This window comes from Erpetoichthys calabaricus, chromosome 14, assembly GCF_900747795.2.
Source record: "Erpetoichthys calabaricus chromosome 14, fErpCal1.3, whole genome shotgun sequence".
Lineage (NCBI taxonomy): Eukaryota > Metazoa > Chordata > Cladistia > Polypteriformes > Polypteridae > Erpetoichthys > Erpetoichthys calabaricus.
This window is the reverse complement of record NC_041407.2, coordinates 95,769,173-95,796,864: the sequence shown is the minus strand read 5'-3', so window position 1 is coordinate 95,796,864 and position 27,692 is coordinate 95,769,173. Positions and strand designations below refer to the sequence as shown.

Sequence of the window (27,692 nt, the reverse complement as noted above, 5' to 3'; positions counted from 1 at the left end):
GAAGCCCTTTCTGCACTCACGCCACAAACAGAGTCGCTTGTTGTATGCCAATGCTCATTTAGACAAGCCAGATTCATTTTGGAACAAAGTGCTTTGGACTGATGAGACAAAAATTGAGTTATTTGGTCAGAACAAAAAGCACTTTGCACGGCAGAAGAAGAACACCACATTCCAAGAAAAACACCTGCTATCTACTGTCAAATTTGGTGGAGGTTCCATCATGCTGTGGGGCTCTGTGGCTAGTTCAGGGACTGGGGCCCTTGTTAAAGTCGAGGGTCAGATGAATTCAACCCAATATCAGCAAATTCTTCAGGATAATGTTCAAGCATCAGTCACAAAGTTGAAGTTACGCAGGGGTTGGATATTCCAACAAGACAATGACCCAAAACAGTTCGAAATCTACAAAGGCATTCATGCAGAGGGAGAAGTACAATGTTCTGGAATGGCCATCACAGTCCCCTGACTTGAATATCATCGAAAATCTATGGGATGATTTGAAGCAGGCTGTCCATGCTCGGCAGCCATCAAATTTAACTGAACTGGAGAGATTTTGTATGGAAGAATGGTCAAAAATACCTCCATCCAGAATCCAGACACTCATCAAAGGCTATAGGAGGCATCTAGAGGCCGTTAGATTGGTAAAAGGAGGCTCAACTAAGTATTGATGTCATATCTCTGTTGGGGTGCCCAAATTTATGTACCTGTCTAATTTTTTATGATGCATATTGCATATTTTCTGTTAATCCAATAATTTTAATGTCACTACTGTTTCCATAAGGCATGTCATCTATTAAAAGGAAGTTGCTACTTTGAAAGCTCAGCCAATGATAAAAAAAAAAAACCAAAGAATTAAGAGGGGTTCCCAAACTTTCTCATATGACTGTATATACAGTATATATACAATATATTATGACTGTGGAGGAGGACCACAAATTTATTGGGTAATACCTTTTAGAGCAAATTTCTCATCATTTCTAAGAAGGTCAAATACTTTTAAGAACAAACATCTCAGCAACTGTCAAAGATTTCCTCTGGGTAACTCGAACTTGCCTTGAGGCATCCCTGTCATTCAACATCACAAACTCTGAGTACATGGCATCCAGCTGGGTGCTTGTGATCATCCCTGTACTCTCCCGCAGTGCAACTTCAGAGTAGAAGCAAAGTCATCCTAGATCAAGAAATCTAGTTTCAGATCTAATACAGTTCATGAATGTCAGTCCAATTATATCTGGTTGGTATGTTTCAACCTTTAGCATAAGTGATGGCTGCCTCAGTGCTGGGTAGTGATGTTTCACATCTTACACTCTGAAGCTCAGGCCCTTTTTTCTGCTGCAGGCTTCATGTGGTCCATTTCGTATAACAAGAAAACTTCCCAAATGTTGATGCAGAGCTCCAGCTCAGCCTCCTTCTCCAGTTTAATAAATGTCACATGTTGATAAAGTGATAAGAATTTGGAAAAGAACCGAATGGTGATGGCGGCATCTCTCTGGAGTGACCCCATCCATTCTTTTCACCTGACATCCAACCCTCGCCTTGTGGTCTGTAAAGCTAAACAATAGTTCCAGGCAACTTCTTCAAGTTGAGACTAAATGGTATGCAGGCATCAAAATTGACTAGAACTGCTCATTGGGAAACACCAGCCTAGCTATGGGTGCTGATAGCTCTATTCTGGACTATATTACCTTTGTTTTAATTGAAGTATTGAATCATTGGATTGTTTTTTTTGAGCTGCTTTTTGTCTGGCCCCATTTCCTTGCCAAAGTTAACCTACCAGAAGTACAAGACTCCAATCAATATAGCTCTGTGGATTCTTTGGGACATACAAGTCCCTTCACTGAAATCTATGAAGAAAGCTGTGAAAAGCTGCAGCACATATAAATTACATGGCTTTAGTTGCATGGATTAATAGTTGATGGATTTGCTATATCATTTTCTCCTAATCAAAAAGTCTGCAGATGGTGGTGTAGTGTGTTTCTGTGAATTGCTCTTTATCGGCAAATCATTGAAAACAATAAATAATAGAAAATATAACATAAAATCCTTAAAGGATGTGATATGCTGTTCATTTCTGATTATGAAAAGGCAGTGTTGATACAACTGTCTAGTGTAGTGCTGCCTCACAGCTCTAGGGACCAGTGGTTGATGTTGGTGCCAGTTAGAACATTTGAACAATTTTAACGAGAGCTGGCCATTCAGTCCAATAAGATGATCCACCCTGTTCACCTAGATTCTACAAAGTAACCTTGAGTGGAGATTTAAAGGTCCCGAAGGTCCTATTCTCCACCACACTACTTGGAAATGTATTCCATGTGTCTATGGTTCTCTTTTTGAAGAAAAACGTTCTAACATTTGGGCAAAATCTGCCCACCTCTCAGTCCTGGAATCAGCTTAGTTGCTCGTCTCTGGACCTTCTCTAGTGATACTTTGTCTTTTTTTGTAATATGGAGACCAAAACTGCACACAGTACCTAAGATGAGGCTTCACTAGTGAGTTATATAACTTAAGTATAACCTCCCTTGACTTGTACTTCACATATCGTATGTGTGTGAAGTTTCAATATTATACTTGAGTTTCTCAGGGTATTATCAGTCTTTCTCATATTCCTTGGGTAATAAAATAAATGTAACGTCTGTCATTAATTAGCTGGCTATTGGTGGTGGTGATGTGTGTTGGTTTCTGCATTGGGCCGAGCACCACAAGGTTAGGCTACGTCTCTCTAAGATCCTGTACTTGAAACTCTGGGTCCTGACAATTAATAGATACTATTTTTGTCCATGTTTACAGATAATTTAAACAGTAATGTTTAATCTCTTATTTTATCATCATGTAATTGGTATAAAGACATCAGCATATACAAGCAGATAACTGGTTTCTAATAAGCATTTTATCAAAATTGGAATCACGGTGCTTTTCTGTGATTGGAATTCAGAAAAAAATAAGACCCACGCGTTAACAGAATTATTATCTTTTATTTTATTCTCAGAAATGAAAAGAAATCAGCAGCAGAAATAAATGAGACGGAAAAAGAAAGGGTAAGATCATATTTAAAGTTTTTTGACTTGAGAATACCCTGGACAATATCTGTAAACTGCAAAGATTCTTGCCATGTCAAAATAACTATTAAGTGACTGTTTTTCATTTTTTTTTCTTAGAAAATGGAAAATAAGATTTCATTAAAATGTTCTTTCAATAAATTAAATTTAAACCACGATTTTAAATTGATTTAGGGTCTCAAGGCGAGACTAGTCTGCATTCTCGCAGTTCCACACACTTTACTGACTTTTGTGTGTCCATCTTGGCAGGTGAACAGCAAACGGTTTCTTCGATGTCCAGCTGCTATGACAGTAATGCACCTTGCAAAGTTCCTTCGTAGTAAGATGGATATTCCTAGCACTTACAGAGTAAGTATCTTTTATTTCAGTACCAGTCTTGTGCCTTGTTATTAGTGTTCTTCCAGGGCATAAAAAAGGGATGCAAGGATTTCTGATATTTTTTTAACAGTGGCAAATCTTTGAGCTTGCAGAATATATTCAATTTTTATCCATGAACCAATTTTCAGCATACAATGTCACTTTTTACTCAAATGAGGTTTTAACTGAATATCTCTGTATGCATTTTACCTCCCTTCTTCCAGATTGAGGTCTTGTATGAAGATGAGCCATTGAAAGACTACTACACACTAATGGACATTGCCTACATCTACACTTGGAGACGGGTATGTTCATCTTGTATGAAAATTCTTCTACACTTATACCATGGTTGACTGAATGTTTGGCGAATAACTCTAAATTAGTAATTAAATTTGGGATTCAGATTAATTTAGTATCACCATGGAAAACTGGATGACATTTTAAATAAAGAACCGGCAGAATATTTTGTAGACGAGGCAGATGGACGTGTTTAGTACATCCACTCAGGCCATTTTTTAAGGGTATGCAGCTGGTTGTGAAAATCTATGGACAGACACATCTTAAGTGAAAACAATTGTGATGAATTCTTGCAGGAATAATAGCCAGTATAAAATATATAACAAAGTAGTTCACTTCCCAGCCAGTTGGAAGATATCGTTAGATCTAATGAGGTTAAAAGTGGAAGCTACTGAGATCTGGCAAGATTAGACTCTAAACTGGCACATTTTCAGGACTTGCTGAGATGAAAGAAACTGACACTTGGATGGCTCATTTTCAGACCTCCTAAATTAGTTATTTTATTTTAATTTTGTACAGTGGCAGAGCAAGAACAAAATGCACAATATCTCAAAGCAATTGGAAAACAAGTGGTATTGTCAGGCACATTGTGTAGCCCTCGGGCACTATCTTCCCTGCTTAAAAAGCCAGGAAAGAGGACTACAACATGGGGCACCATCCTGTAAAGCACAGGCAGTGAGTGTGAAATAAGGCTGGAGTTACAGGCCTGGATGAGCAGATGGGACAGAAACCATTGTAAACAATAAAGAAAATTTATGTCTGAAACCCAAGAGGCAGGTCAAAACACAAAATGGTGGGACAAACAAATCAGGCACTAGTATTAAAACATTAATGAAGGCTTCTTCTTCTTCTTCTTTTGGCTGCTTCTGTTAGGGGTTGCCACAGCGGATCATCTTCTTCCATATCTTTCTGTCCTCGTCATCTTGTTCTGTTACACCCACCACCTGCATGTCCTCTCTCAGCACATCCATAAACCTTCTCTTAGGCCTTCCTCTTTTCCTTTTACCTGGCAGCTCTATCGTTAACATCCTTTTCCCAATATACCCAGCATCGCTCCTCTGCACATGTCCAAAACAACGCAATCTCGCCTCTCTGACTTTGAAAAACATTAATGAAGGCAATGTCCCAAAAAAAAAAAAAAAAACAACTGTTAATAACCTGTAAAGCGCATATAAGAAAAAGAACTTGGGATTGCTAAACTGAAGGCTTCCATAAGAGCAATTAAGCAAAATTATAGAGCAAGGACCTCTAGTTAAGCGCAATGTTTTATCTGCGTCGACCATTCCATCCTGTGAGGAGGAAGAGTAAGGCAGTGTGGCAAAAGAATTAAGGAAACCACAGGGTTTGTCCGACTCAATACTTCCCAATTTTCTAAGCACCAGTAAGATACTAAATCAAGTGTTTTTTAAAACATCTAATGTAATATGTAGTGTGTATCTATCTATCTATCTATCTATCTATCTATCTATCTATCTATCTATCTATCTATCTATCTATCTATCTATCTATCTATCTATCTATCTACAGTATATTTATTATTATATATACGTAAAGTGCCTATAAAAGCGATTGAATCGCAGTGGATTATGTTTGGCTGAACTGAAAACAGAAAAGGACTCTTTGTCAATGTGAAGCATATCTCGGCAAAATGGTCTAAATTAATTGTGAATTTAAAAACACACAAAATAATGAATCTCACAAGTATTCACCCCTTCAGCTCAGTATTTAGTAGATGCACTTTTGGTGCCCATGACAGCCTTGGGTCTGTGTGCATGCATGGGCCTCTCTTTCTCTGTCATTTTTGCACATCTCATTCTTCTTTGAAAAACTGCTCAAGTTCTGTCATGCGTCATGAGGATCACGAGTGAATAGTCTTTTTAAAGTCCAGCCACAAATTCTCAGTTGGCTTGAGATCTGGACTCTGATTTGGCTGCTCTATTAACATTGTTGTTTTTACACCATTCCTACTGTAGCTTTCATTCTATGTTGGGGTGGTTGTCTTGCTCATCATCTATCCATCCATCCATTTTCCAACCTGCTGAATCCAAACACAGGGTCACGGGGGTCTGCTGGAGCCAATCCCAGCCAACAAAGGGCGCAAGGCAGGGAACCAGTCCTGGGCAGGGCGCCAGCCCACCGCAGGACACAAACACCCACACACCAAGTACACACTAGGGCCAATTTAGAATCACCAATCGACCTAACCTGCATGTCTTTGGACTGTGGGAGGAAACCGGAGTACCCGGAGGAAACCCACGCAGACACGGGGAGAACATGCAAACTCCACGCAGGGAAGACCCGGGAAGCGAACCCGGGTCTCCTAACTGCGAGGCAGCAGTGCTACCACTGTGCCACCGTGCCGCCCGTCTTGCTTATCAGACCATACAAATTTCTTCTAGCCGACTTCAGAGTCCCCAGTGCGTCTTCTAACAAACTCTAGCCAAGATATCATGTGTGTGTTTGGTTTTTTTGTTTTTTTTTAAAGCAGTGGCTTTCTCTTTGCCATTCTTTGATAAAGCTGTGACTGGTGAAGCAGATGTTGTATGCACAGTCTCTCCAAAGTTATCCACTGTAGCTTGTTAATCATTCAAAGTTATCATAGGTGTCTTGCCATGCCACAAGTTGGCTCTTCCACATACAGGTGCATTTATACTACAATCAATCAAAACCTTTGCTACAGACAGACACCATTGAACTAATTATGTGACTTCTAAAACCAATTGGCTTCATCAGTGATGATGTACATATCAGTCAGTCAGTCAGTCAGTCAGTCATTTTCCAACCCGCTATACCCTAACACAGGGTTACGGGGGTTTGCTGGAGCCAATCCCAGCCAGCACAGGGCACAAAGCAGGAACAAATCCCAGGCAGGGCTCCAGCCCACCGCAGTGATGTAGATGTGTCATATTAAACTGGGGGAATATTTATGCTATAAATTATTTTTGACTTTTACAGTTGTAAATAATTTAGACCAGTTTGTAGAGATCTGTATTGATTTTGACAGTTATGAGTCTATTTGTGTTGATCAGCATCAAAAAAGCCAAAATAAACTCACTCCAAGTCAATGTTGTATAACAGTGGTGACCTCTGCATCAATATATGTTGTCTTATGTAAACTGGTAACCATCAAGGGCTATGGATTCGGAGTCGGAGTCTGAGTCAGAAGCAATTATTGGGATACGGGATTCGAAGTTAGTTAAAATGTACCAACTCCAACTACCGTATATACTCGCGTTTAAGTTCTCCTGCAGATAAGTCGGGGTTTGATTTTACCGAAAAATTTCCAGTATTTTATAATGTTGGTCATATAAGATGAATGCGGAAAACTCACGCTATTGGTCCAAGAGATTATGATATGCTAGCACCCACCTGAGAGAGTAAACATGGAGCACACGGCCTGTGCCTATGTGACCACACGGTAATACCCGAACTATTCCGAAGCGACGTTGCACTGTTTTGTGTTTTTTGTATCTCACATCCTCATACGCCTTAATCATAAGAGCATCCCTTATCTACGATAGAGCGTTTAATCAGAAGAAAATATGAAGCTGGTTTTACATGAAAAGTTGTTGAAATGGCGAAAGAAATTGGTAACTGTGCTGCTGCAACAAAATTCGATGTGTCTGAGAAACTGGTGTGAGATTGGAGGAGGCAAGAAGATGTAAAAAAAAAAAAAAAAAAATTAAGTGTTGTATTTTTGAACGGGCATATAAGTCGGGGGTATGATTTTATGATCAATTTTTCAGGTTTCAATACCCGACTTATACACTACTGCCTCGCAGTAAGGATACCTGGGTTCGCTTCCCGAGTCCTCCCTGCGTGGAGTTTGCATGTTTTCCCCGTGTCTGTGTGGGTTTCTGCCGGGTGCTCCGGTTTCCTCCCACAGTCCAAAGACATGCAGGTTAGGTGCATTGGCGATCCTAAATTGTCCCTAGTGTGTGCTTGGTGTGTGCCCTGCGGTGGGCTGCCCAGGGGTTGTTTCCTGCTTTGTGCCCTGTGTTGGCTGGGATTGGCTCCAGCAGACCCCCATGACCCTGTAGTTAGGATATAGCGGGTTGGATAATGGATGGATGGATGGATGGGTATAAAAAAAGAGTTCAGTGCCAAGTAGTTTTGAAATTTTCAGAACAGTAGATCTAAACAAAGAAGGCAGGCATGATGCTGGAGACAAAGGATGAAGACAACCATAAGAAGAACTGGAGCTCATGAGTTGTGCCACCCATATAGCTCCCAACAATACTGCCCCAGGCTCAAAAATGACCATCAAGCATGCCAAAATTCCATATCCACTGAAAACTAAGTACACAAAAAGATGCCAGATGTACTTTTATCAGCTAATAGATGACCACAAGATAAAGAAAGAATGGGACCCATGACATGCCTTGTTGTCATGTCCCATCAAACACCCTGCAGGTATCTCCATTCCCTGAACAGCTGTGGCCTGCAATTGCAACAGCATTGAAAAAGTGGACTGTCTCTGTTTTACAGCTTGGAAAAGCATCCATCATGCAATGGCTATGAACATTTTAAATTCTGACATTTTAAACACTGACGTGCAACAGACTATATATTTTAAAAGAGCTCCTTCCTGCTGCCATATGTGATACAATATTGATATCCACATAAAAATGTGTGATGGACTAAAAAAAAATGCTGAGTTGGAAACAAAAAAAGAGTGAACATATTAAGGAAAAGTTGAATCAGTAATTGATGAGAAGTGTGGATTGACACAAAAACAACAGAAACAGAAGGGATAAATCTCTAATTGGCGGAAAGTCAATGTGTGCTGGCCCAAATTGGACATTAAAAATGACATTTTGTACCATAACAAAACAATTAATTATTCTTGCGTTACCAAGAGTAATGGTTTTTTTTTTTTTTTATAATTTCTGAGTTCAGAATGTAGATTTGTTTTTGCCAGCTAATCTGGTAGATGTAGTGATAAAATACATAATGATTCTTTAAGCATTTTTACTGGCAGTGAAACCGAGATTGCCACAAAAAACATGATGCTGTGTGTGCAGATTGCTGCCCTATATATTCTGACATTACTGTATTATTTTTTTTAGGTCAGGTCTAGTAGCTAAAGTGTTGGACTGGCTTTTCACAAGCTCAAAGATTATGTCCCCAAAAATTACTCACAATGTAAATAGTAAGGTATTCACTTAAATTACCAGTGCTCCGTCAAAAGAAAGATATAAACAATTCTATATACCTCTAAGTAACTTGGGATGGTGTTCGTTTGCTTGCTAGTGGTGTCCACCTAACTAATTTCCCAGTTGGTGTTAAATAAACTAATATGTTTACTTTTGAATAGCCAAGGTATAGGCCTTTAATGCACAAGATTTCAAGTTCAATACCCATCAGAACTTCATTATGTGACTCTGGGCAATTAACATAAGAGGTCAATGCGCACAATTTAGAAATACAGAGAACAACTGTACCTTACACTTGTGATCAGAAAGTCACTTTGGTTAAAATCACCTGATAAATAAATACATATGTATTTAATCCATGTGTAGCCATTACATGACATTAGTGACAGGAGTAAGATCTTGAGTGTAAAATCCCAAACATAACAGCGATGCATCTCATTTGTACAGTTTGTCTCTTAATCTGCAGTGCTGATCTTCAGTTGATGCCTTGTGTGTGTGTGTGTGTGTATCCTTTGTAGATGGGTTAGACTGGCAGAATATATTTACTGCACCCTTGCCTGCAGTAGTGTGGTTAAATGAAATCTATGACTGAATCAAGTATCACACAGGGTGAATCAGAACTCTGTACCCATTGGGAAAGTTTGAAAAATATAAAGTCACTATAAAAAGTCCCTCCCTTGGCCTTTTTTTATACATTTTACATCATGGAATTAGGTATGTTTAATTGGAATTTTAATGAAAAGCAAAATACTGAACTGAAAGCAAAATTATAGATTTCTGCAAAAATTACAAATATAAATCAGAATAACTGATGGCTTTGTCCTGACACCTGATAAGCTGATAAACATCTATAGAAGCTTACAATGATCAAAGTCAACCTGTGTGCAGTGAGGTTCAGTGTAAGCACCTGTGTCTTTAAAATCCAATAAATACAACATCATGACGATTCAGTGCATATCTGACACAATAGAAATGCGCAGCACAACTCATGAAAAAAGAAACAGAGAAAATCTATCTCAGCTGTAAATCTTTATAGAAAAGGATGTTCTCTGAAACTGAACATACAGTATGGGCATCTCAACGATTTGTCAGTAAGGACAGCAAGGGGCCTACACTCAATATACAAACTGTACATATTTTACTACAAAGTGTTCATGTGCTTTTTAAAACTGGACCTTTTCGAAAACAAATTCAGATGAAATGGGTTACACTACAAGAAGACACGCAGGAGACTCTTGATTCTGTGTTGAATACAAATTTGTGATCTGTTGAGAAAAGAATAACACTGTGCTTTATTATGAAAACACCATTTGTACCATTAGGCATGGCTGGAGCATCATTTCACCAACATACCACATTTGGCTTAAGCAATTTTTGAAAGTAAGAATAGCCAAACATTTCAGGGTCCAGATTTACGTTTATCCTTGAGTCGTGACTAATTTATAAGAAAGGTACTTGTCCAAGCTATTGACTCAAGGCAGGATCAGAGATATGTAGTCATTTACTTTCTTTTCTGATCATTGCATTTAATTATATTACTGTTTTTTTTATATTTATAATGATTTGTTGTAAAATTTCCTTTTCAATTTGACATTATCAAAGTTTTTGCTCTAATGAGTGGTACAAAAAAAAATCAAAGTAAATACATCATAAAACAAAATATGAAATGTGACAATGCCTAATTATTTGTATATCCACCGTATACTTTCTTATTTTTTTTGTGCCAGTTGATTGCTATGTATTTTCAAAACTTGTATGGACATTTACTCAAATTTTTTTTTTAAATGGAAACTCCTGTCTTTTTAAGTTATCTTTTTAAAGTCATTTGTCAAAAAAATCAATGAATTGCCCCATTTCCTCCTTCAGATAATCGCAAAGATACATTTCAAGAAATATTGAAACTAGTAGTGCTTGGGGAAAAGTAAGAAAATGCTGCAAACAATGTTTTTTGTTTTAGTACAGATTTCTAATGCACGCTATGTGAATAATATAAAATAAAAAGGCAGCAGACAACAGAATATCAATTTTCTCTGCTCTCCTACTTTATTTCATAATCCCCACATGATCCTCACTTGTTTGTTGCCACTTTGTGAGGACAGTGAGGAACAAAATACAGCCCGGTATGGCTCATTAGCGCAAAAAAGTGACAGGGCGGCTTGTTATGAGGCTGCTGGGATCTGACACAATCAGACTCCAAGGTTGTAAAAACTGTAGCTTAGTGATCACAGAAATAAATTCACTGGGGCTATGTGGGGCTTCAAAGGTTGGCAAAGGGACCATGTGTCATTTTAAAACTGCAACGAGCCGGAGAGCACAAATCCCAGTCGAAACAATAGCTCCTGAGACGTTCTGCTGTTCCTGCAAAATATTATCGCAGCTTTGCAGTTTGGATGGGTGCCTCTGTCCATTCTGAAAGACTCATTTTAGAGAGCTTATAAGCGTCTAATGTGAACCACATGTGTGTAAAGGGAATTAATCGCTACCTTCCTCCACTAAATATTCATCTGTCCAGCAAGCACCAGAATGAAAGCAATACTGCCTTGTGCAGATGTGGTACAGTTTGTTTATATGCTGTACGTCATGACCAATTAACGAAGACTCCCTCCAGACAAACTGGCCCAAAACAACCTTCTCCTAAATACTTTGTGGAAACATTATTCTTTCCTTTCCTGAATTCCCTCAGTTTTAATACAAAATAAGGAGTTTAAAAGTACAGCCAGTTAGTACCAAGGGGGATGTCCCCCTACTGCAAGGTACTTTTCCATGGACTGTGGATTTTCTTGTCTGAATTACCATGAACTGACTGCTATGAGAGATCTGCTTCAGCTCCTCACTATTTGAATTAGTACAGGCTGAAAACACAGCTGTTTGGAACATGCAAGGCTGTAATGCCATTGATTTTGGTTTTGTAATTATAAGTGATGTGGTTTTGAACCATGATCACAAAGGCTCCAGAGCTGGTGATGCATGCCAGTGTGTGACGAGAACTACACCTCTATCGCCAGAAATAAATTCTGTAACCTGTTAGCTTCCTCACAAAAGTATTTCCACATTGTTGCAGGAAGTAGCCTTTCAACCTTTCAAAAGAGATTCTGTTGTGTATAACTTTCCCTTAAGGGCACTTTGTTACTGCTACTTAAGTGCTGCACCCCCAACCCTGTTTTTATTGCATTCTTCAAAAAAGGCAAAAAAAAAAGATCCTGCACTGAAAAAGAAAATCAGACCCTGACATGTTTTTAGTTCCAGAAAAGACCAAAAATAATCAAGCTAACATACAGATCTTGGAATAGAGCATTGTGGGTGGGGGCGGTACAGAGGCAGTTTAACTTCAAGGTGAGAAGTTGTTCCAGCGGTCCATCACAAAAGCACAGTCAAACTTTTTTTTCTTCTTACTGATCTTTCTCTACATAAACTGTTTCCCTACTGGCATCTCTTTGCTGAAACTCACCTACTAAACCTTTATCTCGGCAGCTCCTAATGGTAGGCGTTTAATAATACCCTCACTCTGGGGTTCACATTTGTAAGCACCCCCTGTAGAATAACCTTTGGGAGTTTCAGGTTCATTTCCTCTTTAGAACATTAGAACAGCTGAAATGAGAGCAGGCCATTTACCCCAACAAACTTGTCCATCCTATTCACCTACATTGTCTACAATAACATCAAACTGAGGTCTGAAGATCTCTAAAGTCATACTTTCCACCACCACACTAGTAAGTACCATATATACTCGCGTAACTCGAGTCTTGAAACCCGAAAAATCTATCATAAAATCAGACCCCGACTTATACGACACTTAGTTTTTTTTTTTTAACATCTTCTTGCTTCCTCCAATCTCACCCCAGTTTCTCAGACGCATTGAATTTTGTTGCAGCAGCGCAGTTACCAATTTCTTTCGCCACTTCAACAACTTTTAATTTAAAACCAGCTTCATACTTTCTTCTGATCGAACGCTCAATTGTAGATAAGGGATGCTCTTACGATAAAGGTGTATGAGGGTGTGAGATACAAAAAACACAAATCAGTGCAAACGTCGCTTCCAAATAGTTCGGGTATTACCGTGTGATTACGTAGGCACAATACATAGGAAAAAAAGGCAGTCTGCTCCGTGGTTACTCTATTGATTGGGCGTTAGCATATCATAATCTCTTGGACCAATAGCGTGAGTTTTCCACATTCAACTTATACGACCAACATTATAAAATACAGCAAATTGTACGGTAAAATCAAGCCTGGATATATCTGTGGGAGAACTTAAACGCGAGTATATACAGTAATTTATTCCATGTGTCTATGGTTACTTTCATAAAATTGTCTCTGGACTGCATAACACTGCATAACCTTCACCATATACTGTACTTGACTGCTCACTACAAAGACTCTTAGTTTCTATGTAGCAACTAAAATTCAATGAAAGGTCCTTCCTTTGACCACATGTACCCTAACAATTCATTTCCTGGGCACCAGGTTTTCTTTCTTTTTTTTCCACACCTTTGAGTCTTCCGTTCATTTTAATCCTACATCTTCTTTTCTTTTTGGTCATGGGTTTACTGTGTCGTCACTTTCACTCCACATTTTCTGTTTCTTTCTTTTGAAAGAAAAACATTCTTCAACCTCTTCCATTTTCATAATTATTTTCCTTCATTTAATCATTGGTCTGATATATTCTCATGTATAATCCTCATCTCTTCACACCATTGACAATTGTCTTCCCTTTCATAAGCACACATTCTTTTACTTTATTCACACAATCCTGTAAGATTCCATTTATCGGTACCACCTTCTTGTACTGACAGTTTTATTTCTTGCCCTCCATAATCTGTTCCGCTGGTGTTGCTTTTCCCAAGGGTTTTATTCTATGTAAAACCTTATCTCTGGTTATCTTTTGACTATTAAACTGCCTCTTTCATTACCTTTCCATTATTTTCCTTGCCGTTTCACACTGTCAAAGTGAGTGAGTGTGTTATATTTTCTTCCTCTCTACGGTCTTCTCTTGAGCCTTTTATTTCTTTCCCCAGTCTCTTTTTATACAAAGGTACCTAAGCTGGTGATACGTCTTTTACTGTTTGCCATGCAGCGCCTTTTTGTTTGTTTGCTTGTTAGCTTCTTACTAGTGTAAAAACATAAAATGATGTAATTGAACAAAATGTATGTGTGTAAGTACAGAAAATAGGACAGAATGATCAAACTTGTTTGTGTTTTGCGTACGTGACAAAAAGCATATATACTTTCTGGAAGTTTTCTTTCAATGATGTGTGTGACAAGAAAATATACCTTTAGGGTAAAGACTTTACCAATTGGAATAATACAAAATGAGTCAGGACGCTATTTTTATTGCTTACGTGGTCTACGATCAGGAGACTAGAAAAGCTATAAAAGGGCAAGGATATCTGCGCTCGAGGCAGATGAAGTGTGGTGTTCTAGGACTGTATTTCTCTGTCATTTTACCCTTGTCTGGTATGTATCAATAAAAGGTTTTTACTAATTTTAATTTCTTCTCTGTCTTCAGTCACAAAAAGTGTCCACACTAGTAAGCCTGCAATTCACCAGCGAATCGGAAATCCAAGAATGGCAATCAGTTTCTGTTCCGTCCGATATCTGGATGGATGACATATCATGGAGGGTGGGTGCGTTTGGGGAACTGTCATTTAATTACATACGCATATCTGTAGTAAAGCGGTCTTGTTTTGTGGAGACGTGATTCTGTTGCCTTTGCTGACACCAACTGCTGGCAGAGTGGAGCACAGCAAGTTCAGCCCTGCACCCTGCATCCATATCCGGTTTACACTGTGTAGTTTGGACGTCTGGGGATTCCGTTCTGTAATACCGTAATGTGATTCACATATGCGCTGAATCCTGTCGTTTTTGTTTTATCTGTGGCGGGCTCGTTGCAGTGCGGCAGTGTGCATGTGCCTCGATGCACCCTGCGCCCAGCGCCCTGCGTCCATATCCGGTTTACAACCTTCGGTTAGTAATATGGATGTGCTACTTTTTCCCCATACAGTTTTATAGTCTTTGTATGGAAAAAAAAAGTTTGTTCTTATTGTTGATGTCTTGTTCTCTCTCTCTCTCTCTCTCAGTTTGACAAAATCTTTGCACCTTTTCCATAATTCTTTGTTTTCCTATCTTGCATTTTTACTGCTCCCACAGTTTTCTTGTAACATTCTGGTACTTGTAAAGTAGTTTATTTAATGCTGGCTTATGTAATTTACCTATTGTAAGTATTGTGCCGAAGAAGTGTGATGAAAAACTTTTTATTGCTAAATAAGGAACTGTTTAGACATATTTACTTGGCAATTAATAAAGAGTGATCTAATTGTTTAGCACAGAGAACAAAGATGTCGCCTGCTGTACATTTTGGTTCTTGCCCACAGTGCTGTGTGTATGTGTGGGTATGACATATGGTTAAATAAAACGAAGGATAAGGATTACTAAATATCTACTGTGAAAATTTTAGTCTATTTTTTCTCCACAACAGAGGTATCTCACTGTGTCTCTCTTATTCCCCTGCTTGTTTATTGCTATATTGTCATAGTATTTCCATAACAATTTGTGGAGGATTGTGAAAATGTTACCTCCTTTCTCTTTTCTACTCATAAGTTTCCCTCATCTGACTTTTTCGTGTTTCAACCCTCAGAAAGAAGGGAACATAATTCTCACTGCTGTTTTAAGACATTTTATGAGGGTGGAGACACTGGTGCCAAATAATACATCATTAGCCACACTGCCTTTATCAGAAATTATTAGTTTTCACTGTTACGTCTCTAAATTAGCCAAGAGGTATATGATATGGAATTATAGGCAGGTGGTCTGGCACAGTAATAAGTAAGGCTTTGGACTTCAAACTCTGAGGCTGTGGGTTCAGATCCCTCTGCTGACATTGTCTGACCATCAGGAAAACCAAAAGAAATTAAACCAATTGTATCTTTCAAATGTTGTAAGTCGTCTTGGATAAAGGCATCAGTGAAGTAATAATGGCATTCAGTTTGTCCATGTTGATGTCTGGATAGATTCCCTTTCTATTATTATAGGATCTCTTCATATATGGTTTGAGCTTGGTCCTCATCACTTCATTCCATAAAATGGCGTGTGTTGGACACAGCAAGTAATGAGAGTGACAGTGGAAATCACACATAATGTATGTTGTACAAAGGATGTCAATATGATTTGTGCCCTCTACACCCCGTACACCCCCTTTCCTTTAAAGTAATCACTTGATGATGAACTGTGCAATTTGAATACAATGTGACAAAAGTGAATCAATTGAGATACACTTTAGTTCGACATCAGCCATTGCCCGGGGCACTCAGCATTGGCAGCACAATACCAGAACACAATATAATAATTTGCCAATAGTGTCAAATATGACCCTGTAGTTAGGATATAGCGGGTTGGATAATGGATGGATGGATGGATATTGTTAAGAAGCTACAAAACTAAAAACAAAAAAATGAAGTGCAAGTGTGGTTTCCATCTCTGATATCAGTTAGTTTTCTCATCTGGTATGGATTCAAATGTTAAGGCAGCACATGACTGATTAAAGGAAGGGTTATTGTAAAATGGGCATTTTGTTAGTCCAATAGTCATTTTAATATCTGGTTCTAACTCTGTTTCCTTTTCTACACAGAATGGCCCACTACCACTTAAGTACAGAGTTCAGCCTACTTGCAAGCGAATCAAACTCTCCAGGCAGCCTGCCACCAACTCAGACGGCATGAACACCAGTGCCAACTCAGAGAGCGATTCAGTCAGTGACAAAGCAAACAGCCCAGCTACTGTGCCATCCACATCCTCTCCACTGCCCAGCCCTGGGCTCCACCGGACATCACCTAGTCCCCACCACAGTACGCCTCCTCTTCCAGTTTCTGCACCAGCGCCAAACAGCACCACCAACAGCACACCACCTCTGCTCAATGGCTCCTTGAACTGCCGCCAGCTGTCACCTTCCACAGGCCGTGGGCGTAAAATGACTGTCAGCACTGGTGGGACAACCACAGCAGTAACATCACCTCTCACCTAAGACATCTGCCCAGAGTGCTGGGGAAAAAATGTTGTTGGATTGTATCATATGCTACTTGGATCATTTTTAATTCAATGCCGGCTTTCTTCTCTTCTAATTTAAATGGACTGACTGGAAGGAGAAGTGTATCGCTTTGCTTTTCTGTTTGCTAATAGTTGTTTTTTTTCTTTTGGGTTTTTCTCCTATTAAAAAAGGAAGTGCAGAGTGGGATATTAAGTACCACAGTGTGAGTGGTATGTTGTATGCGGTCAAAACATCCCACATGTCACAGGTTCACCACTTGTGATGGGAATGCTGTGCCTTTTGCAACTGGTGTGAAGGTAAAAGGAGGAAACCCTGTGAAGGGGCCATACTGCTTGACTCATCCTTGCCTTCCACTAGTTTGCTCAGAGCTAACTCTTCAGAACAGGTGTAGAATGGAGAATCTGTGCTAAAGGAAACGTTTAACACTGTGGCATCATAAAGAAAGACTGTGATCAATCTTTAAAACGTCAGCAACATTTCTGTATCCAAGGGAGTATGTTTGTGCAGCACTGTGCATCTCAAGATGTTGGCTTGTGTTCATCCATCTAGGTATTTTTATATCCCGAGGTTAAACTGGCAGCAACAGACGAGATAGTGAAGACCGTCTGATAAAAACGTGAGGAAATTTGTGCACATAAACAGTTTTATCTGGACAATTTGGCGATCAGAAGTAACCAGACATGCATCCAGACACTTATTGAAGAGAGACAACCTGCCAGCACGAGTCTGTATTGTGTAGTAATCTGCTTTATGTGTAGAGACTCTTTTATATAACACACAAGTCTCTGAACTTTATATATATATATATATATATATATATATATATATATATATATAATAATTAGTGTTTATGCATATATCTGTATATACCAGTATATACAAGTACACTAGGGCATACACACGGCTTACATATGCACACAAACAGCAAAATTTTAGTCACCCAACTGGTGAGGGCTGGGTGCTATTACTAGTATTGACAAACTGAAAATTAATATAGCTGGACATGATTATATCAAACCATACAGAAATATTACAGCTTGTATATTGCAGGTTACTTGTTGCTGCTGTGTGAGAGAACAGTTTGTAATGTTCAAGCCAACAAGGTTGAAGTGAAGTACAAAGTTACAAAAAGGCTGGCAGGTGGCAGGCTCTGTGCTGCTTCACTTGGGACATGGAAGACCATGCTTGTTAAGTTTGGTGCCTATGGATACATTCTAATGCTTTTAAAACACATACCGACTACTGCATTATTGGCTCCTATCCACATAGATCCAATCAGCTCTCGATTTATACTGCATGTTCCTTGTGCCAGCCAGAGAGATACTGTAGAACTATACTTATTCTTAAGTGCCATATTTTTTTTTTTCCTGGAAGATGTGAATTCTCAAGGTAGGAATAGAAGAAACAAACTTAATACCAATGAAGGAAAAAGCACACACCAATTATTGTCTAAGAAGAAGAAAAGTGTAAACTGTACCTATATGCTGTTGTATTAAGGTGTGGCTTATGAATGCTTATCACAGCAAATTAGCAGCTGTCATAGCAGTGAGACATTTTTCTGCAAGGCATGTCTTGAAATGTACCAGCCTATCCTGAAATGACCTACTTTCAAATAGATTATTCCCTAGTCTGTTTGAAAAAAAAAAAAAAAAAAAAAAAGTTTATGCCCTATTTCAGTATGCCTGGCATAACAGAGGAAATACCTCAATTTTTTTTTTTTTTTATGTCAGTGTCGGTTTATCACCTGCCTTCTGCTTGATATATTTTTCAGCTACAATTAGTAAGAAACTGTTTCTTGTATCTTTCTTTTCCACAGTGCAGACAGAACTTAATTTCAGCCCAGGTTGTGACTTCCCTGTCGGTGGCACCAGTAATTTACAAAGGCTATATAAGTTCAGACAGACAAGTGCATTCTTTAGGAGCTTGGATTGATCAAGTTCTATCAGCCACATTACACTGTCATGAAAATACCCTCCTGTTCTAGAAACAGCTTTCTATGTATGTACAAAAAAAAAAAAAAAAGGTACAACCAAAATAACTGTTGCTGCATCCCGTATTATGTTAAATGTAGTGTAATATATGGTGTTTAGCCTATATTGTTATTGGAAAAAAAATGTATAATTATACTGCTTTGTAAATGTAATCAAAGAAAACTACCCCCTGCCCCAGTGAGCAAGTATGAAATACTTTTTTTGTATACTGAAATAAAAAAGCATCTTTGTGGATTAATTCTTTAAATATTGTGTTTTTAAACAATTGATTTTATTATCAACCGATGCACAACAGACTCAATATACAGGGACATTACTTGAGACCACATATCAGACACAGGAAATTTGCAAGCAGAACTATTTTTGGCACAGACACCACAACATATTTTTTTCTTTTCTTGCAGAGCACCTTTACATTTTGCAAACTATTCAGATGGTGAAACACTGATTTCCTTTTTTTATTTCATTAACATTCAAAAAAGTGCCTGTAGTTGTGCGTAAAATAATCAAAAACTGCAGGGACCCTGGAGATCAGAACAATCTTGACATGTCGGCAATGTGTGAATACTGTACATAGATACTTCTGAAACGGAACGCTTTCTAACATTGATAACTGTGCACGCTTGGTCCTGTAGGCTTGTCAGGGCAAGCCGCTTTCATTGCTCTGCACCAAATCACTCTTGTGGGTCCCATCGCAGTACGGTGCATTCTGAGTCCTTTTACACCCACACAGCCAAACTGTCTTGGCTTCATCTAGCGTGAAACGGACAGGAGACAATCCAGGAGCTTGCTTTTTGTGGGTACCATCACAGAAAGGCTAGGAGGGGAGGAGGAGGAAAAGATGTGTAAGTGATTTTCAGAAGGTAGTTTCACCCATCCTTCCCAATTTCAATTTGACGTTGGCTTTGGTATTTACCATTTTGAAACAGTAATTTGCACATCTTATTTCCTGAAATGAAATAAAAATTACTAAAATAAAAGTAATGGAAGCCACGATTTGAAATGTCCTTGTAATGTAATGAAATCCAATCCCACATCAACAAATTTATATATCTTCCAAATACTTTGTTTTCTTTTTATTATACATTCAGAATTATGTGGCTTCGCATTTACTGTTAACTATTTTAGCGCCACCCTGCAAGAGGGGCAATACAAGCCTATCTCTGACTATCTACCACCCACCATCTAATCAGTTAACAGATTTTATATGGAAGTGGTGAGTGGATTTTTTTGAAATATTGAATTTTTGGAAACATTGATGAAAAAAGATACCACATCTAACAGTGCAGAAAGAAAAAAAGGAAACAATGTATTATGTACTTTTACTTCAAATATTTGTAATTACCTATACCCAGACGTTTACATGATTATGTTGACCCTTTTTGTTAGTCGATTTGGATAAAAGCATCTGTTAATTGAATTGATGTAAATTTCTGATTGTCTCTGCAAAAGTAATACTATCTGTAGAGCAATTCACAGTTACTCCAATAAAAACTGTTATATTGATTGTAAAAATGAACTGTAAATTACAAGGCTGCTAGTTCAATTTCTTCCACTAACTCATTAGTTGAACATGAGTGAGTTATTCATCTGCTAGTGCCCACATAGTATCACTATCAATGAAACAGCACTGCATTTTTAAAATATAAAACAATTAAAAAAAACATTCTGCAGTTCTTAAAATGATGCAAGGTCACTGGGACAGTAAACAGTCTGCCCATTTACAGCAAACTGGAAATATAGGAAACAGACAGGAAGAGCCTTAAAATGCACTGAAAAGGTATCCCACCAGTAACTGGACTACATGTGCTCTGGCCGGCTGAGAATTTATCTCCATATTCTATTTGGTTGTTTAAAATTGGGCACTGATGTGTGTAAGATGTTGGTAAAACAGGCACTTCCTAGGAAGCATATATTCAACAAAAAATTGATCAAGTGTAAATCTTAAGACAGGATTGCCTGTCCAAAAATGAAGTTAAGTCATCCACCTGCTAAACCCTGTTTAAACAATGGTTTACACTATGTCCTGTTCCTCATACCTGCTTCATGCTATGTCCACATGCACACCATGAGTAGCGTTTTCCTGCCTCCAGGTCCACTTTGAAAGGGTGCTTAGCAGCAATTTTGGGCTCAGGGATCGGATGGGTGTCACTGGAGAAGAAACATACCTACATATGAGGAAGCAAAATGGAACATGTATGAGTTGGGTCATCAAAGATAATGGTGCTTCAATCCACACTTCATTAGGAACTGGCAAATTTCATGTGACTGCTTAAAAACAAAATGAAGTATGTTTCCTTAACTTTCATATTAAAGGCTTGCTGACATGCGGGGTCAAAAGTGAAATTTTCAGACTGTCTTTTTTTTAATGTGTGCTTATTCAGAAAAGTAAAGCAAACCACTCCAACACAAATACACTCACTGAGCAAAGCATTAGGAACCTCTGTAAACCTGCTTGTCCATGCATTCTTGTGGGAGCAGACCAATGCACAAAAGCATGCAAATATAAGTAAGGAGCTTCAGTTCATGTTCAAATCAAACATTAGAATGGGGTAAATGTGATCTCTGTGATTTCAACCGTGACATGATAAGCTGATGCCAGACACGCTGGTTTACATATTTCTGTAACAGCTGATCTCCATGGGATTTTCACACACAACAGTCACTAGACTATAGTTTTCTCAGAAAGGTGCAAAAAACATCCAGTGAATGGCAGTTCTGTGGACAGAAATACCTTGTTGGTGAGAGGGGTCAGAGGAGAGTGGACACACTGGTTCAAGCTGACAGAAAAGCTATGGTAATTCAGATAATCACATCATACAAATGTGGTGAGCAGAAAAGCATCTCAGAATACACAACACATTGAACCTTGAGGTAGATGGGCTACATCAGAAGACCATGCCTGGTTTAACTCCTTTATGCCAAAAACAGAGATGGTTGAAGGCTGGAAAAATGTACCCTGGTCTGATGAACGTCAATTTCTGCTGAAGTACACAGATGATAGGGTCAGAAGTTGCTGACAACAGTATAAATCCATGTCCTTAACCTGCCTTGTGTCGACTGTCTGAGCTGGTGGTGGCAATGTAATAGTGTGGGGAATATTTTTTGGCACACTTTTGGTTGGTTAATACAAATCAATCGATCATCTTTTGAATTCCACGGCTTATTTTAGTATTGTTGCTGACCATATGCATCAGATATCTGAAAGCCCTATAGATAAAGTATCTATCTATAGGGCTTTCAGATATCTGACAAATGGATGACATGTACTCTGTTTTGGCCTCATGTCCTCCATCTGGCAGGCATTTTCACATCAACACTTTACATTCTATCAGCGCTAGAAACTCCAAGAGAGACACCAGCATAAACCCCACACCTCACATATATAATGTAGGTATTTGTGCACAAAAGCATAAGGGGGACCCTACACCCTACTCTCCATTGTTAAGATATCCCATGACTGAAACTTTCAACATGTCCTACTGTCCTGCCTTTGGTGTCCTCCTTTGGCTATTATGGTATCTGGCAACCCTCTGTGCATCCCTTCGTGACCTCGATTTACCCATCTTCTAATGGCAACTTCCAGTATGATAGTACACCATGTTACAATGCAAAAATCACCTCAAACTGGATTCATGAACATGACAATGAATTCAGTGTTTGTCAGTGGCTTTCCCAGTCACCAGATCTTAATCCAACATAACGCTTTTGAGATAGGGTAGGACTCGAGAATCGCAGCATGAATGTGCAGCTGACAAGTCTGCAGAAATTACAGGAATCAATCAGCTGACAAGTCTGCAGAAATTACAGGAATCAATCATGTCAACTTGGACCAGAATCTCAAATGAATTTTGTTCAATCCATGCCACAAAGAAATTATGCTGTTCTGAGAATAAGAGGATGGCCTTCCCAGTTTTAATAGAGTGCTCCTAATAATTTGCTCCAGGGTTTTTCAGATGATGAAGACAGAGGTTTTGAGGTATTTACTACTCACTAATCATGCCGCCGAAGGCTGGTGACATGTTATACGTTAACTAGCACATGCAAGTAAAATTTTCACTGAGTACTCTCTACGCGTGACAGTTATGACCTAACAAACCTATAAACGTGTCCTACGTAACAATAAGAAAAAAGAAAAATACTGTGGCCTTGATCAGTACGAATGACTCATCCCTAGATGGCGCTCTCGTGACAGTAACAGTCAAATTGCCACAACCTCTCACCTAAAACTGTACAGTAATTTCGGCAGAAGATAGCAGTACCACAATTATTACAATTAGAATTCTGTTGGTTTTAACAGTCCACTGTCGTCGACAATACTGGAATCATTAATCATAATATAAATGCAATGCCTCAGAAGTCATCACAGATTGCACACTACTGTTTGACATTCATTATACGCAACGCGGACTCGCATACGCCATATGCGATTTCGCTGAATTAACATTAATAAAATCGAACTTGCAGCGCGTGGCCTAACAGAAAATCCTGAGTACAAAACGCCGCAACTCCACAGCCAAAGATTGTCTATCTATCTAATCGACGAAGAAATCAAAATGCGCTACAACGCCAAGGTGAACACTTCTGCAACGCCCACTACGCGGACGCGCGGATCCGATAGGAGGCTCAACCAGTCAGTCTCTAATGCTATTTGCTCATTGGGTACAAAAGGTATATGAGAGGGCGGTAGCCTTTAAAGCTGTCTGAGAAAAAGCGCGACTGTCCACAAATGTTATCAGTGACGTCTAACGTGTAATAACAAGCGCGATTTCTTTGCTTATCTTTAGACAAAAAAACGCATTTAAGCTAAACCAAAGTTATATGACAATGCGTTCCCAGGGGACGCTAACATACATGACGACGACATTTCATTAGTTTCCATGCCTTACTCGAAAGACATATCGAATCTTCGAAACTGAGGCTCGTCGTGCACAGTGCAACAAAGACGCCGCCATCTTTGATACTCCCAGGGCGGGCAAGAGTCACACTTGCCATTATTGTTGCACGGGTAATGCTTCCTCCGGCAACATACGATCAGTGTTTTATGGTTCCTACACACTTTTTTCACTCGTTTAACAAGAGATTGGCCAATTAATTAAATTCAGACGGCTTTACTCTGTGTGTTTCGCGTAAATGTTCAGGTATGTTGTCTTATTTTTGTTTTATTTTTCGTATAACCGTCCAATTAATGCATTATATGTGTACATACTTCTGTGGGTCAGTCTCTAGCAGTTCAAATACTTTGAGACTGGGAAAAGAAAGAATGAAAAATCATTTTACAGGAATACATAAATACAACCCAAACGAGAGTAGGTCGCCCTCATTCAGGGTGTTCATAAGAAATGTAATGATTTATTTCATGTGGTAGAAGTGCACAATAAACAAGAAAAGTTGCGTCAGATATTGAAATATTGAAATGTATGCTTCAGTTTAATTGATTAAAGTGGATATAATGAACATTTGACACGTTTCACCCCCTGATGTTCTAAATCGCGCACCTTCTGAAAAGGATTTGGATAGATAGATACACAAATCTTTATTTGTCCCCAAGGGGGATTTAGCATTTTACAGATGCTCTTTAAATAAATAAATACATAAATATATACACACACAAACACATTATGGTCTGATCACACCAGAATGACTAAAAAGGAAGAAAAATTTAAAAAGAAAGAAAACTTTTGACATGGCAGTCACAGTAGGGCACTATACAGGCATATTGCTGTTGGTATGAAGCAGCCCCCGTCTCTTGACACACTTCTACTAAATAACTCATTGGCTGAAAGTTCTCAGTGTTGGTGTGTCAAAGAGAGGATGTGCAGCATTGTTCATAATGGCACTCGGTTTCATTTTAATTCTCTCCATAACTGAGCCTGCCCCTTTAATTAGCTTGTTAATCTGGTGGGCCTCTCTTGAAGTGATGTCTCCAGCCCAGCACATCACGGTGGCCATCACAGAGTTGTAGAAGATGTGAAGGATGTCAATCCCACATTAAAGGAACTCTGTCTCCTAAGGAAGAACAGCCTGCTCTGCCCTTTCGTCTATAGTTTCTATGTGTTCTGAGACCAGTTCAACCTGTCATTGATGTGGACCCTCAAGTACTTGTTGGAGAAGACCATCTCTATATCCTCTACTTGAATAGTGACCAGACATACAGGCTCTTTAGTGCGGTGAAAGTCAATAACCAGTTCCGTGGTTTTGCTGATGTTAAGGTCCAGACAATTCTTTTTGCACGAGGAAACAAAGTTCTCCACCTGACTGTTCTCCTATGTCTCATTTCCCCTTTATCAATGCACCCCATAAGTGCAGAATCATCTGAGAATTTCTGCAACTGACATGACCTGCTGTTATATTTATAGTCGGAGGTGTACAGAGCGAAGAGAAAAAAAGACAGGATTGTTCCTTGTGGTACTCCATAGTTGCTCATATCTGTAGCACTTAATATATCTGAGCTCTACTCCTTGTTTTCTGGCACCAGAAGAACATGTGCATAGAAAGGGAGAGACACTTACATGTTTATTTATCCTTTCCCCTATTCAGCTTATTGTGTGTTTATTTTTTGGACTTGGATCTATTTTCTGACAAATTCTTTTTTGAACGAGTTGCCACTGTGTCATGTTGTTGAGACTGGCAATGTCTGGCATATCTGTTTGTCTTTTTTTAATAAAGGCAACCTTCTTGGTTTGAGAGAAGTCAACAAGCTCTCTGTGTTGCTGTTCCTGAGCAGCCACCCAGTCTTGTGCATGCAGTAAACACAAACTAAAATATAGAAAAAGTAAATAGCTGGAATTGCTTAAGTTTGTCTGTGACTTACCCCTAGCTTGCTAATGCTAAGTACATTTACATTTACATTTATTTGCTTGGCAGGTGCTTTTATCCAAAGTGACACTACAACAGAGGTAAACATAACTGAGTAACATTGGGCCTGGGCCTGTTTGTTCAGCAAGTGTAGTAGGACAGGTAACAAAAGTTGATTGCCACAAGTGAAAAGATGTAATAACTAATACATTTACAATCATAGGTTAGAATCAATAAAGCAATTAAACTTGCACAACAATTAACCAACAATATAAAAGATAATAGAGCATATGAATATATATTTTTAATTACAATATAAACCAAACTTAGCATTCTTTTTGTAGCCTAAAATATCAAATTAAGTTTGAGGGTGTTGCATATTTATCCAAAATGTTTATCCCACATGTTCTTAACTGTAATTTTTGTAGTTAAATCATATAAACTGGGGAGCATATGTTTCCATCTCCTTCTCTGTGCCTTCATTGAAATACTGGTACAGAAACTTATTTGGACCGGATCTCGAGGCTTCTCTAGTCATAAGGTGGAAGTCATTGCTATGCAAGTCCATGCAAATCTATGCAAGTCTTTTTTAATTTTCTTGAGTCAAGTCTAAAGTTATCAAATTCGTGACCAGGGTTGTCAGGTACTACAGTCAAAATCCCACCATCACCAAGCCAGTTCCCTCCCATTCTGAGAATTTTAACCCCCAATCTAAAAAAAATGAAATCTCGTGTATATAATATATATATATAATGTTGATTACTAGGGGGCTTTACCCCCTACTCGCTTCGTTTGCCAACCCTCAGGCCTGCGCTACACGCTAGCCTCTTTGTGGTTCTGCTGCTCGCGTATGGGGATGCGGATGTACAATTTAAAAAGATTTTTAATTTCATGGTAATTGTTACATATGCATAATAGAACTAACTATTTTACATTACAGTGAGTAATTAACCATAGTAGAAAATAGTAAAACGTAATAATTAAAAGTAAATTATGTTTCATGTTCCGTTAGAGTTATTTGTTGCATAATACGATTTTGTTCTGTTTGGCTTTGAAATTAACACACAAATACTTTTTAAACTTACTCTTATACTGTAAAACTTCAGTAAAAACAATTTTTTTAATTAAATTTTCATCAATATTGCATTGAATTTTGATTCTGTGCTTGGAATTTCATCATGACAATGCAATGTATAACTGCCTGTGATTATTAAATAAACCGACTTTTTCGAATGTTTGGCTCTGAGATTTGTTAATTGTCTATGCAAAAGCTATTCTAACGGGAAACTGTTAACGTTATAATACGAATGGCATATCAAGATCTCCTTTGTTGTATAATTGTTATCCGTGGAAGATTTACAACATTACCTTTCTTGGAAACATCCTTCTTTCTACAGTAATTTGTACGGTGGAAGACTGGATGGTTTTAATGGTTGTAGATATTCTTCGGGATATTGTAAGTTGATGCTTTCATGTTCCGCACCATCACCACCAACTGTTTCAGCATAGTCTATTTGTAGTACTAGGGTGTTGTACCGTGTTAGCCATTATGAATGTAGAGAAAAGCCAAGCAAAATGACACCTTTTATTGGCTAACTAGAAAGATTACAATATGCAAGCTTTCGAGGCAACTCAGGCCCCTTCTTCAGGCAAGATGTAATACAGAAACTGAAGTTTCCTATGTTTATATACACACTCTAGGACAAGAAACAACATTGGTAAATCTTTAAATGAGAGATTTTGTATGTAAAAAATTAATAGATTCATTCAGGCTAGGGTTAATTTAGCAAGAGAGAAAAGAACAATGTATTGTCAAGATCTCTGGATAAGATAACTGTCCAACAAAGTCTTTTGAAGTTTGTAATGAGTTTTTTCAAAACAATGTGGGTCTGTAGACAGGTTGTCTGTCATTCTGAGAGATGTAAACAATCCTCATATCTGGCCATAAAACTCTTGTCTTTATTCAATCCATGTTGTAAAGTATTAAATTTTAGCATGA

The 27,692-nt window shown here is 38.5% G+C and overlaps 2 protein-coding genes across 6 annotated transcripts in view; one reads left to right on the top strand and one right to left on the bottom strand.

Annotated features, from left to right (window-relative positions):
- LOC114665450 (polycomb group RING finger protein 2-like) overlaps positions 1–19,133 on the top strand; it is a 53,472-nt gene extending 34,339 nt beyond the window's left edge. For all 3 annotated transcript variants that reach the window (XM_028820027.2, XM_028820026.2, XM_028820025.2), the window contains 4 exons: positions 2,984–3,032; positions 3,303–3,401; positions 3,635–3,715; positions 16,488–19,133. In XM_028820027.2, coding sequence (XP_028675860.1) covers positions 2,984–3,032; positions 3,303–3,401; positions 3,635–3,715; positions 16,488–16,880 — 622 coding nt within the window. In that variant the 3' untranslated portion in view covers positions 16,881–19,133. The remainder of the gene's footprint in view (positions 1–2,983; positions 3,033–3,302; positions 3,402–3,634; positions 3,716–16,487) is intronic.
- LOC114665451 (CDGSH iron-sulfur domain-containing protein 3, mitochondrial-like) lies at positions 19,130–23,914 on the bottom strand. Of its 3 annotated transcripts, none has more exons than XM_028820029.2 (3): positions 23,750–23,914; positions 20,935–21,063; positions 19,130–19,712 (listed from the first exon to the last, which is right to left on the bottom strand). In XM_028820029.2, exons 1-3 carry the CDS (start codon positions 23,888–23,890, stop codon positions 19,536–19,538), a joined length of 447 nt encoding a protein of 148 aa, XP_028675862.1. In that variant the 5' UTR covers positions 23,891–23,914; the 3' UTR covers positions 19,130–19,535. The 3 variants fall into 3 exon arrangements, with proteins under 3 accessions (XP_028675862.1, XP_028675863.1, XP_028675864.2); XM_028820030.2 differs by having other exon boundaries at positions 23,785–23,907; XM_028820031.2 differs by lacking the exon at positions 23,750–23,914 and adding an exon at positions 21,318–21,497.
- Between the last annotated feature and the right edge of the window lie 3,778 nt (positions 23,915–27,692).

What these genes read in the sequence shown, in the direction of transcription:
- LOC114665451 (XM_028820029.2), bottom strand. Translation starts at nt 23,890, where the DNA reads ATGGCAAGTGTGACTCTTGCCCGCCCTGGGAGTATCAAAGATGGCGGC. An exon ending in TAATGAAATGTCGTCGTCAT is followed by an intron (nt 21,064 to 23,749) that starts GTATGTTAGCGT and finishes CCTCATATGTAG; the next exon opens with GTATGTTTCTTCTCCAGTGA. An exon ending in GTGGACATAGCATGAAGCAG is followed by an intron (nt 19,713 to 20,934) that starts GTATGAGGAACA and finishes CTCCCCTCCTAG; the next exon opens with CCTTTCTGTGATGGTACCCA.